At 54.9% G+C, this 12822-nt stretch overlaps 1 protein-coding gene across 2 annotated transcripts; it reads right to left on the bottom strand.

The window, feature by feature from the left end:
- Window positions 1–2969: 2969 nt before the first annotated feature.
- Window positions 2970–12574, bottom strand: Tmc8 (transmembrane channel like 8). Of its 2 annotated transcripts, none has more exons than XM_059269842.1 (15): window positions 12381–12574; window positions 12110–12258; window positions 11665–11814; window positions 11389–11474; window positions 10713–10849; window positions 10327–10474; window positions 9148–9318; window positions 8394–8533; window positions 5814–5937; window positions 5371–5468; window positions 5034–5217; window positions 4786–4916; window positions 4545–4703; window positions 3917–3995; window positions 2970–3520 (listed from the first exon to the last, which is right to left on the bottom strand). In XM_059269842.1, exons 1-15 carry the CDS (start codon window positions 12539–12541, stop codon window positions 3275–3277), a joined length of 2163 nt encoding a protein of 720 aa, XP_059125825.1. In that variant the 5' UTR covers window positions 12542–12574; the 3' UTR covers window positions 2970–3274. The 2 variants fall into 2 exon arrangements, with proteins under 2 accessions (XP_059125825.1, XP_059125824.1); XM_059269841.1 differs by having other exon boundaries at window positions 11389–11471; window positions 12381–12541.
- Between the last annotated feature and the right edge of the window lie 248 nt (window positions 12575–12822).

Raw genomic sequence — 12822 nt, 5'->3', positions numbered from 1 at the left:
TTTTATCAGGAAGCTGTCTGAGCAGTGGTCTTGCAGCCAGAGAGCAGAGGGGAAGCCATGGGAAGAGCCAGCAAAGGGGTCAGGTCACCTGAACACCAGCTCTGCTCCTCACAGTGAGGCCCCTCCTGCCAACCACCTTGAGTCAGCTCTGCCACTGAGCACCCACAGCCTGGCATCTGCCCCAGAGCTAATATCTGTACCCCCCCCCCCACACACACCTCTGTAAGATTCTCCAGTGGGAGCTGGGGGAGAGGGAGAAGACTGACTTAGTTTCCAACAAAATCTCTTTTCTTTAAAAATTAATTTTTTTTAAATTTAAAATACTTATTTATATTTTATGAGTATGCATGTGTGCCTGAGTGCTTGTATGGCCTCCATGTGTATCCAGGAGCCCGTGGCTGTCAGAAGAAGGTGTCGGATCCCCTGGTATTAGAGTTACAGATGGTTGTGAGCCAACATGTAAGTGCTGGGAATTGAACCCAGGTCTCTGCAAGAGCAGCAAGTGGCCAGCCTCTATCTATCTACTTTTGAGACAGGGTCTCACTACTGTGGTCCTGGACTGGCAGTGCAGGCACATTTCATAGCGCCCCGGGTACCCATCATCTAAGTCCTGACATACACCACAGAGGTGCTGCCCGGGCCTCCTGCACCCTGACCATCACCTTCTCAGTGTCTCAACTGGGCAAGCCTGGACAGCACAGCACACCGCACACCTTTCTCAACACCCGACACCTGCCAAATCCTGCTCATATCCTCCCTTTCCCCCAAAGCTGTACCTGGGAGGACTCCAACAAACCCTCCCTTGAGACAGGGTCTTGCTGTATAGTCTAGGCTGACCTCAACCTCATAATCCTCCTGCCTCAGCTTCCCAAGTGTTATAGGTGTGAGCCATGAACCTGGCTGAAAAAACAACAAATAGCCAAGTGGTGGTGGCACACACCTTTAATTCCAGCACTGGGGAGGCAGAGGCAGGTGGATCTTTAAGTTCGAGGCCAGCCTGGTCTACAAAGTGAGTTCCAGGACAGTCAGAGTTACACAGAGAAACCCTGTCTCAGGGGAAAAGAAAAAAAGAAAAGAAAGAGAGAAAGAAAAGAAAAACAACAAATAAATAAAGAACCACAAATGAACAAGTAAGCCAAAAAGACTCCGCTACTGCTGAGCCTTACAGCTCATGATTTAGAGGGCGGGACAAGAATCTGTTTCCATCAGAGTTTGCTGTGGCTCAAAAAGCTGTTAATGGCTGGACGGTGATGGCACATGCCTTTAATCCCAGCACTCGGGAGGCAGAGACAGAAGGATAGCCTGATAGACCAGTCTGGTCTACAGAGCTGTTAATTAACGTGTTATCTTCACCTGGACAGTTTGTGACCTCCCTCCCATGGATCACCAGAGCCTGCCTGTGCCCCCCCAGATCTTGATGCCCCAGGCACAGAACCTTGCACCTCTCTCCTGCCCCGTCTTTGTGGGCCAGGGAATGGGGACATCACCTTCCACCACCTACAGTACATTTTCCACGTGTCTCAAAGTGTAGGCCTGTACATACCACCTAGACCTGGTGTTTGGTTACAGATGGGAGCAGGAGGCCCTGTGAGGGCCAGGCAAGCAAGGCAAGGTCAGTCACAGGACGGTCTGAACAGGCCAAGTCTTCAGTGGTCACCTGAGAAGACTCCAGTCTCCAGGGCAGAAGTCCAGGCGGCAGGAGCTTCAGGCTTCTCAGCTGGGTGGATGGCCCATGCCTGTCACCCTAGAGCTTGGGGGCAGGAGGATCAGGCCGCCTTGGCTACATTTCCTGTTTCAAGAGGATAAAAGGCACCCCCTGGGGGTCCCTCTGTCTCTCTCTGCTAACTGTTCTGCACTCTAGCTGCCTGTGCCTGGGTACTTTAACATGTCCCCACAGAGTCTGGTGCACGCCTTTAATGCCAGCAGAGGAGGCAGAGGCAGGAGGATCTCTGTGAGTTTGAGGTAGCCTGGTCTGCATAGTGAGTTCCAGGATAGTCAGGACTATCTAAAAACAGAGACCTTGTCTCAAGATGAACAGACAGATAAAAACAAAAAAGAAAAACAACACAACAAAACAACACACATACACACAAAACAAAAAACAAAAACAAAAAAAGCAGCCACACATGGTGGCGAATGCCTTTGATTCCAGCACTTGGGAGGCAGAGGCAGGCATATCTCTAGATCTCTACAAGTTCCAGGGCAGCCTGGTCTACAGAGAGAGTTCCAGGGCAGTGAGGGCTACAACAGAAAAACCCTGTCTCAAAAAATAAAACAAAAACAAAAAACCAGACACTGACCCCCATGCCTGGCTATGGCTACATCCAGACCAGTCACCTCAAAGCCAGTAGGATCCATTAGCATCTGAACTTTATAGAGATTTCCTTCCAAGCTGTGGGTTCAAAGCCATTGCAGCAAGAGATGGGGCGAGAAGAGGAAGCCCAGGCAGAGCTCCAGGCTGCACCCTGCCCTGCCTCTGCATCACCCAGGAGCATGCCACCTTCCAGGGTTGCCTCCCACAGCACTCCCCAAGGTCTCTAAGTGCAGGCCTGCACCTGCCACTGAGAGTCTGGCAGGGTGTGCACTGTCACCCCTCAGACTCATTGTCAGTTCACAGGAAGGCTGAGAGAACAATGTTCTGCAGAGGTGTGGCCGTGGACCCTGACCTGCTTTCCCCAAGGGACCCAGATGTCACTGAACTTAAGCAAGCCACTCTCAGGATCAGGAGTGACCTCGGGCCCCACCCTGGTTGAGTGTGTCTTGGAATCCCTCTATCTAGTTCAAGCCACTTGCTGAGCGTGGCTTCACCTTTGTGCACAGGTGGGTGGAGGGTTAAGCGGGTGGTGCAATGTGGGAGGGGGGTGGCAGAGAACAGCCCTCAGTCTGCAGAGGGCTGCTCCAGACCAGGGCTTGCAGCATCATGGAGAGAGGTGTACAAACATTCCTGAGAGCAACCCCTTCCTAAGACATTTGAATGCTTCCAAAAAATGTATATTTATAATATATCCACGAGTTAATACACATACCATTATGTACACTACAAAACACTCAATAAAACATACGAAGGGATTAGATAAAATAAAGTAGAGGTAGAAATTCTCATGTTCTTCCTGCTGACCTGAGGATAAGGCCCTGGAGCCAGCTGTAAGCAGTGGTTCCTGGGACCAGCGATCATAGGGTGAGGAGGTGGAAGGGCTGGGAGGGGAGGCACTGGAGGAAGCTGCGGCAAAGCCAGGGGTAGGGTGTGGGTGTGTGGGGAGGGGGCGGGTCGGGGCTACAGCTCTGTGCGGCTGGGGAAGTGAAATTTGGAGACGGGAACCGAGGCACCAGAGCTCGAGGAGCTCAGCCTAGTGGAGGGTCCTTTCAGGGGTGTCCTGGGGCCGGGTGAGCCTGGGCACGGGAATCCAGGGCAGAAGGACCGCGGACGCGAAGCTCGAGAGCGAGGGGTCTCGGGCTCCGGGCTCAGCTCAAGCAGCAGCCGCGACAGGTCGTCCACCAGATGCCACTTCTCCTGGACCAGCTGCAGGGAAAACAAGAAACCAGATGTTAGATTGAAGCAAGCTGCAGCCGGAAGCCACGCCCACAACGTAATCTGAGGCCTTGGCCCCGCCAGGGCGGGTTCTCAAGGCAGCGGGAGGCCACCTCGGAGCCAGCCCCTAATTTAGGACCCGACAGCACCACGGCCCCGCCCCTAGCACAGCCCAGCCCGGACCCAGACCACGCCCACCACCTGAGACTTAGCTTCAACCCAAGGCCACGCCTCTACCAAATTAAGCTGCCAGTGGCCCGAGCCAAGGGTTCCTCCCTAACCTCCGGGTACACCCGGCACAAGAGAAAAAACCCCTCACCCCTCTCAGCCAGATTCTTCAGTCTAGCTACACACTCCTAAGGGCTGGGCCGAAGTGGAGCCACTCACCCACACCAGCTGCTTCCGCAGCCCTTGGATGGCTCTGGCATTCGCCCGGGACTGGGAGACGCACACGGTCAGGATCAGGCTTAAGGCAGACAGGATTCCAGGTCAGTCACCTCCCAGGCTACAGAGGTCGCTGCCTGACTTCCGCCCCGCTTCCTCAGTCTTTATCTTTGAGACAGGGTCTTGCCATGTAGACCAGGTTGCCCTGGAGCTCACTCTGTAAGCAGGGTGGCCTCACATTCACAGCCATCCTCCTGCCTCAGCCTCCCGAGTGCTGGGATTATAGGTGTGCACCACCACACCAGATCTACCGTCTCAATCTCAAAGTTCTGTGCACACTGTTTTATCTAAAAACTCCCCTTCTCACAGCCCCTCACTCCAAGTACTTCAGCATGGAAGGCTGCTTCAGCAGAGGCTGGGTTTCCTCAGTGGCCATGCAGTCCTCAAGAGCATCCCAGGAGCCCAGAGGACCTATAGTATGCCCTCAGGTCACCTCTCTTTGAGTCAGTTTCCCTGGGTCCTGCACCCCAGGACACTGTCTGGAGATGCTCAGGTGTACGCCACCCCCGGGAAGGAAAAGACAAAACCAAGAAACTGGGTTTCTCCCACAGTCCCTGCTGTCTGGAGGCACCTGAGCAGAATGAGCAGCGGGAAGCTGAAGGCGTGAGAGCTGAGGTAATGGAGGGTGCGCTGGCCAGCAAGTGGCAGCTGGAGGGTCACCAGCTCTGGTACCACCTGCCAGGGGGCTGAATAGTTGGTGAAGAGGCCACAGTCCCAGGAGGAGCGGGTGCTGGAGAGGTGGGAACGGACAGGGTTGTCAGGGTCTCGGGTACGAGTCCTGGACCAGCCTCCCAGCTGCCAACCCCCATCACCTGGTGATCACATAGGCCAGAGGTACTGCAGCCAAGAGCAAGCCCAGGAGCAACACCAGTTGGAAGAAGAAGGTGGAGCTGGAGGCTCGGAACAGCCTTGGGGACGCCCTGGAGTTCCTCAGGAGGGTGTACTGGAGGTGGAGACAGCAGGACTTACCAGGGTGTTTTGTGGACCACGGAGTCTGAGGTCCCGGGGAGGGAGGGCAGAAGGAGGATGCAGCGCTCGGATGCCTGTCCCAAGCTCCCACCTTCTTGATGTAGAAGGTGAGGAAGAGAAAGGCGCTGTTGAGGAGCGGCAGCAGCGGACAGTAGAAGAGACCCATCCAGGTGACAGTCTGCGCGGCCACGATGTCCAGCACATTCTTTGGCACCAGGAACTCCTCCCGGTCCAACCAAGTCCAGAACCGGCCTGAGAAGCGCTCCACTAACAGCCTGGGGTGAGGGGAGTGGGGGATCTGGGTACACTCCAGGCGGAGCCACGTGGGTCTTCCCTATGGCCATCACACCCTTACTCACGGGGACAGCCCTGGCTTGCACTTGGCAGTGGCCTCCAGCCATGCCCTGGGGTGTCCCCCTGTAGCTCACCTCCGAGGCAGGCTGACCAGGAAGGCGAAGGCCACGGTGAGCAGGAAGTTGAAGATGATCAGTTTATATAACTCTTCACCCACTGAGTTCTCCCAGCACTGGGGTGCAGAGGAAGGGGAACCATCACTATCCCCAGGTTCCTCCAGACTCTTCCCTCACCCTCTGCTTTCTGGGTTTGGAGGTGGGCTGGTGGCTGGGGTGGGTCTCAGAGCCTTGCTTGCAGTCAGACATGACCTCGGGGACAGAACTAGAGCAGAGGACTCCCAAACCAGAAGAGCTATAGCGGCACATGTGGGGCGTGGTGCAGGGCGCCCCCTGGGGGCACGCCATGGTATGGCAGCTCCGCCTCCAGCTACTCACAGCAGTGATACCTGGGAAAGGACTGAAAGGGACCGGGCTCTGGAGTTTGAGGTGGGGCTTCGTGGGGAAGGATGGGTTGCCACCTGGTATTCGCAGGCGTTGTAGCCGTAAGCCTCGCAGCTGGTCTTGTTTCTGCCTACGCACAGCACGGTCTGACCCAGCGAGAAGGAGAACATCCCCAGGCTAGCCAGCTTCAGCACCACGCACCTGAGGGCAGGGGCTGCATCAGAGGGGGGTCGGGGCTCTATCCAGGCCACAGAGTGGCTGGTGTCTGAGACCTGGTGTCTGTGGGCTCAGCCCTGCCTCCTTCCAGCCTGCTTCATCTCCCTCCAGTGGTTTTCAAAATGCGTTCCTCAAGTCTGACTCTACATAGTGCATGGGGAATGAATGGGTCCGGTCTAAACCAGTTTGGGAAATACCGCCCCAGCCAGCTATCCTCCCTGCTGCCAGCTCTAAGGTTTATTTAGAGTCCTGCAAGAGAAAGTCTGCGCCTTCCTGGGTCCTCAGAGTCTCAGATCAGGAGACACCTTCCTTCTCCTTTTTTTATTTACTACGTAGCCCTAGCTGGCCCAGAACTTACTATGTAGGCCAGGCTAGCCTCAAACTTACAGAGATCTGTCTGCCTCTGCCGCTGAGGGCTGGTGTTAAAGGTGTGCACCACCATGCCTGGCAACCTTCTGTGTGTGTGTGTGTGTGTGTGTGTGTGTGTGTGTGTGTGTGTGTGTGCATGTGTGTTGGGTACACTCGCCTGCACAAGTGTGTGTGAAGCCCAGAGGCTGACTTTGGGTATCTCCTCTATTGCTCTCTACTTACATTTTTAAAATTTTATTTTTGTCTATTTAAGACAGGGTCTCACTATGCAGCCCAGGCTGGCCCGGGGTTTGTTCTGTGGACCGAGTTGGCCTCAATCTCATAGAGATCTGCCTGTCTCTAACTCCCAAGTGCTATTTTTATTTTTAAAATTCTGTGTTCTGTGTCTCTATGTGGGTATGTGTATGTGAATAGAGTTGCCAGTGAAGGCCAGAGGCATTGGATCTCCTTGGAATCAGGGTTACAGGCAGTTGTGAGCTGCCCAATGTGGCTGCTGAGAATGTGACTGGAGTCCTCTGGGAGAGCTGTACTTGGCTTAACCGCTCAGCCATTATATCTAGCCTCCACTTTTAAAAATTTATTTTGAGACAGGGTGGTTCACTGAACCCAAAGCTTAATGTTTCAAGTTAGGCTGTCCAGTGAGCTCCTGGGATCTACCCATCTCCCCCACCCCAGTGGGGTGGGATGTGGGGTGTTACAAGCATGTGCCACCACACCCAGCTTTTACGTGGATGCTGGGATCTGAATTCGGGTCTTCTTTCATGCTAAGCACACACTCCATGCTAAGCTACATCCCAGCCCCACTTGTTAATGCCTGGGCTCACTTATGCTTCAGTAACACATGCCAAGTGTAGTTTCTAAATATGTCAGGACCACATTGGTCTGATGGCCTGAAACCATCTTATGCCTATAACCTGGACAATTACAATGTCTGTGTGCCTAGGACAGCTGAGGACCAAGGGTTGGTCTCCAGTTCAAGGTAAGCCTGGTATAGTGGTGCTAGTGGCACACGCTTTTAATCCCAGCACTGGGAGGCAGGGGTGGTGGTGGGGGCGGTGGGCGGAGGCAGGCAGAGGCAGGCAGGGGCGGGCAGGGGCAGGCAGGGGCAGAGGCCGGCAGAGGCTGGGGCAGGCGGAGGGGGGCGGAAGCAGAGGCAGTGGCGGGGCAGAGGCAGGCAGTGTGCTGGGATTAAAGGCGTGCACCACCATGCCTGGCTTTCTTTTCTAAGGCTGCATTGTATACTCCAGGTTTGCTGGCCCGAGAGCTTCCAGGTGATGCTCTTGTCTCTCTCTCATCTTTTCACAGGTGTACTGTAACCGGTTACAGATGTGTGCCACCACATCTGGCTTTCTACATGTGTTCCAGGACCCAAGCCCAGGTTGTCAGGCTGCATGGCATGTGCTTTTCCACACTGAGCCATCTTGCCAGCTCTTGACTTTGATGGTTTTGACAGCTTCTTCCTGTGTAGCCCAGGCTAGCTTTGAGCTTGTGATCCCCCTGCCTCTGCCTCTCAAGTGCTAGGACTATGCCACTGTGCCTGACACAGTTTGAATTGTTTCTCAGTATGTGTCAAAGCAAATCAGAATTGACCATGAGGGAAGTGGAGGGAAAAAAGGCAGGATGCGGAGGTGAGGACAGAGAAGCTGGAGAAGCTGGCGAGGCACACAGAGTGGGGACCCTCAGAGTGGGCTTGCGCTGGAATCAGGACCGTGTGGCAGAGATACGGGGATGAGAGTGACCTTGGCCAGGACACTTCAGCAGTGAGTGAGGGCCATCAAGGCAAAGTGTCCAGCCCTCATGGCTCACAGGAGCTGTGTCTCAAGTCACCGGACTTTGTAAGTGTTCACAGCTGGCTCTTGACTCCCCAAGGCCAAACAGCACCCCTACCCCTCCGAATGGCCCTCTGCTTCATGCAGGTTCATGGCTCCATTCAGGGGAAGCCTCAGATTTGGGACCCGAGGCTGAATGTTCTAGAAGCACTGCCCACCTCCGCTTTGGTGTATTGGCGAACACGAGAGTCTCCCAGTTCAGGACTCTTGGGGACCACAACGATGCACCCCCTGGATACTCACCAGATCAGGGTGAGGTTGACCTCGGTGCTGGGAGGGTAGTTCTCTAGCTGGATCAGGACTGTGAACAGTTGGGGACCCAGGAAGTTGACCAGGGCAATGACTCCAGGGGGCAGGTATTGCAGCACCAGAAAAAGGGGTTCCTGTGGGGAGGAGGAGGGGAATCAAGGTTCCAAGGATGCAGCTCACCCAAGGGGCCCTGGCCTGAGCCTCAGTCTTCTCGGCTGCAAAGTGGGTCACCTATCTCTTCTCACAGTTCACACCGAAAAAGCAAGTAAACAAACCATAAAGAAAGGAATACATGGGGGGCTGGAGAGATGGCTCAGCAGTTAAGAGCACTGGCTGCTCTTCCAGAGGACCTGGGTTCAATTCTCAGCACCTACATAGCAGCTCACAACTTCTGTAACTCCAGTTCCAGGGGATCTGACACCCTCACACAGACACACATGCAAGTCAAACACCAATGCACATAAAATAATTAATTTAAAAACATAATAAATAGCCGGGCGGTGGTGGAGTACGCCTTTAATCCCAGCACTTGGGAGGCAGAGCCAGGCGGATCTCTGTGAGTTCGAGGCCAGCCTGGTCTACAGAGTGAGATCCAGGATAGGCTCCAAAACTACACGGAGAAACCCTGTCTCGGGAAACAACAACAACAACATAATAAATAAATAGATCTCAAAAAAAAAAAAAAAAAAGAAAGAAAGAAAGAAAGAAAGAAAGGAAAAGAAAGGCATACCCTGACCCTGTCCCTCACCTCCTTGTTGTCCTGTGAGAACTTGGTGGCCCAGAAGATGGCGCTGATGGCTCCCGCCACTAGGAGTGCAATGAGGACATTGGTTCGCAGGTAGGTGAGCAGGCGGCAGGCCTTCTGGGCCCGGGTCTGCTGCTGAGCCAGCTCCAGGCGGCGGCCCTCTTCCAGCTCCACCTGAAGGCAGGAGGGCAGGGGTCCTGAAGCACTCCACACCCACCCACCCTCACCCAGTCACTAGCCACCACTAATCATAGCCACGCGCTCGCTCAGCTACTCCAACACACACACACACACACACACACACACACACACACACACACACGCACGCACGCACGCACGCATGCACACCCACCTTTTGTAGTTTTTTTTTTTAAGATTTATTTCTTTATTATGTACACAGTGTTCTGTCTGCATGTGTGTCTGCAGGCCAGAAGAGGGCGCCAGATCTCATTACAGATGGTTGTGAACCTCCATGTGGTTGCTGGGAATCGAACTCAGGACCTTTGGAAGAGCAGTCAACCTCTGAGCCATCTCTCCAGCCCCCCCCCTTTTATTTTATTTTTACACTGTGTGTGTGTGTGTGTGTGTGTGTGTGTGTGAATGCCATGGTGCACACGTGGAGGTCAGAGCAGAAATTGAGGGAACTGTTTCTTTTCTCCCACCTTGTGGGACCCAGAGATAAACTCCAAGTCACAACGAGGCCCTTTACCTGAAGAGCCATCCTGCCAATCCCTTGTTATTGAGACAGGGTCTTGTCTCATAATCTTAGCTGGCCTGGCACTTACAAAATTGTACCCCAGAGTAGTCACAAATTCATGGCAATCCTCCTGCCTCAGCCTCCTGAATGCTGGGATCACAGATACGCATATCATACCTAGACACATTTACATATTTATTTATTTTGTGACATGCTCTCACTATGTATCCCTGGCTGACCTGGAGCTTGCTATGTAGTTCAGGCTGGCCTTGAACTCACAGTGATCCACCTGCCTCCACCTCCCAAGTGCTGGGATTAAAGATGCTTGCCACTATGCCTGTGTCACACATTCTTATAACATTTGCATGTTCACATACACAGCTGGTTCGCACTGTCATCTGGTCACTCCTGTTCACACTCACCCACCACTTTCATCACAACACAGACATACACAGACACACACACACACTCTGCCTCTCACACACCTTCAGTTCATTGCTGATTTCGTGCTTCTTGATGGTGGCAGCTTCCCATACCCGGATGCAGAAGTCCCAGGATGAGAAGACTTTGGCGCTGAGGGGTGCCCTGTAGCCCTGGCCCAGGAGTGGCTGCCGTGGGAGCCCCTCTACCATCCTGGGGGAAGGAAGGATTGCTGTGGGGGTTCCTCCACTCTCCACCCTTGGCAGTGGTTTGGTTGGGATTCTGGCCTCAGAAAGTTGGGGCAGGGACCCCTGTTCCTGGGTACCAGCCTCACTGTATAGGAGGCAGGCTGGGGGCCAGGGTGAGCCTCATTGTGCAGGGATCTATCTGCCAACTGATGAAGGATGGCCAAGGATGGGGGCCTGTAGGCGACTTGGGGGTCTTCCCTCACCGCTGCAATGTCCCACAGAAGCAGAGGAGCAGGCAAGCCATTGGGCTGAGGAGGTAGGCCAGGCGGATGCTGTACGCTGAGCTGTGCTCTGGCCCTGCCCGGTAGGCACCGTAGAAGAGATAGGTGGTGTTGAAGGCCTGGGGACACAGTGAGGACATGTGAATGCAGGTGGCATGCTGGGCCCTGTTCTAAGTGCTTATCCTGCAAGGAAGAACAAGACCTCCTTGTGTGTCCCAGGCTGGCCTTGGACCTGTGACCCTCCTGCCTCGGTCCCCTCAGTACTGTTTGCAGGAACGCACCCCTGTGCCTGGCCTAACATATCCCTGTTTTACAGACACTCAAAGAAGCTAGGTGACTTACCCAATGTCCTACAGATTTGGGTCCAGGACTTAAGATACTGGCTCAGTGGCCTCTAGGAATTGGCGTGTGTGTGTGTGTGTGTGTGTGTGTGTGCTTATCTTAGAGGCCTGGACACTTTCTTCATTTGTTTCTTGCTCCAAGCTGGGTTCTATGGCTCATGGGCACATCTCCCTAAGTCTCTATATCTGGCCTGGCTGGTCTGTGTAAGACTCTCCCTTAAAAGCCAAAATGTCTCTTGAGGAGCAGGGGTCCTTCAGACTAGAGTCTCCCAGATGCCCCAGAGCATAGCCACATAGCCAGGAGAGATCCCACTTACCCTGCCAGTTAGAATATTCCAAAGTGGGTTGTGGAACCTTGGAATGCCACTCTGGGGCTGGTGGCTGCCGGGGCACTGGAGGCCTGGTGAGTAGGAAGAGAGGACCAACAAGACAGGGTCCCCAAGACACAGATGACACTCAACCTTCCAACTCCATTGCATCTACCCTAACACCGAGGCATCTGTGCAGAAGGTAGTATCAAGCGGAGTCCAAGGCTAGCCCATGCAGCATGCCCAGGCTGAGGTCCACAGGGTCAGGGCAATCCCAGCACTCACTCAGTTTCAGGGCAGGGCCTGGCTCAGGGTGGTGGAGCCAGACCAGGGGTAGCAGGACAAAGCTGCCCGTCATCAGTAGCGTCAGCAGGTTGAGCAGCAGCAGGAAGCGGAGGAACGTGAAGTAGGACTGGATGCCGGTCCCGAAGAGGCCTGTGGGAGAAAAGCAGGGAACTCAGCTGTCTTCATTTTCTATACCATTTTTCCTGTAGCAATTACGTTCCTCCTATTTGACTTAGAGATTGCCAACGTTGAGAATCACAGGGCTGTGTGATACGTGTGAGTGGGGACCAGCCCACGGCAATATTGGGACTTCACGTGCAGTATGTCCAATAGCCCTGGGAGGGCTGTCACCCACCAACGTGTGCATGGGAGGAATCCAAGGGGTGTGCAAGGATGGAGGGGCTGACTAGGGAGGTGGGAAGGGAGGGCTGGCATGGGATCCTACCCCCAATCTCGTAGAGCGCTTCCTCCCAGAGCCCGAAGCCGTGGGCCAGCCTCTGCCCTGCCTCCCTCAGATGCTGTCGGGCCACCTGCCCTCGGCGACGCCACCGCTGCCAGCAGGAGGTCTTCACCCCCTCGGGCTCCCGCAGATTCCTGTAGGACCGTGGCGATGGGGGCGCCCCTGAGTCATCCATCTGACAGGTACAACCCTCGGGCGCGCTCCCCCGCCCCCACCGCGGCTCATCCAGTGTCGCCGCCGAGCGAGCCGCCCCTACCGGATGAAGCGCTTGTCGGCCATGGCGTAGGGCAGCATCCGTACCGGCGCCCGGGAGGCGCATAGCCGCTCCACTTCTTCCTCCCACAGCTCCTCCGCCGCCGCCTGGGAGTCAGGCCGTCGGGGGGCCGGTCCTGACTGCACCGACCACTGGCGAAACATCCCAGGGGGCGCGCGGGACAGACAAGCACGATCCTTGCTTTCAGGAGGAACAGCGGGCGCCGGGTGATGAGCTTCGCCTTGGCCCTGCCATGTCCACAAGTGAAAAGAAGTCTGCTGCCGTCGGAGTCGGGGCTGTCCCGTTCCACCTCCGACCCAGCCCTAGGTCTCCCAGCCCGTCAAATGAGGAAAAAGACCCGGAGGACAATAGAGAGGGAGAGAGGGGAGGGGAAGGGAGGGGAGGGGAGGAGAGGGAGAGCAGGAGCCACCGGCAAAGCGAAGAT

This window comes from Peromyscus eremicus, chromosome 8a, assembly GCF_949786415.1.
Source record: "Peromyscus eremicus chromosome 8a, PerEre_H2_v1, whole genome shotgun sequence".
Lineage (NCBI taxonomy): Eukaryota > Metazoa > Chordata > Mammalia > Rodentia > Cricetidae > Peromyscus > Peromyscus eremicus.
This window is presented reverse-complemented; position numbering and strand designations above follow the sequence as displayed.

What these genes read in the sequence shown, in the direction of transcription:
- Tmc8 (XM_059269842.1), bottom strand. Translation starts at nt 12,541, where the DNA reads ATGTTTCGCCAGTGGTCGGTGCAGTCAGGACCGGCCCCCCGACGGCCT. An exon ending in AGGCCCTGCCCTGAAACTGA is followed by an intron (nt 11,475 to 11,664) that starts GTGAGTGCTGGG and finishes CTTCCTACTCAC; the next exon opens with CAGGCCTCCAGTGCCCCGGC. An exon ending in CCGCTGCTCATTCTGCTCAG is followed by an intron (nt 3,996 to 4,544) that starts GTGCCTCCAGAC and finishes GTCTGCCTTAAG; the next exon opens with CCTGATCCTGACCGTGTGCG.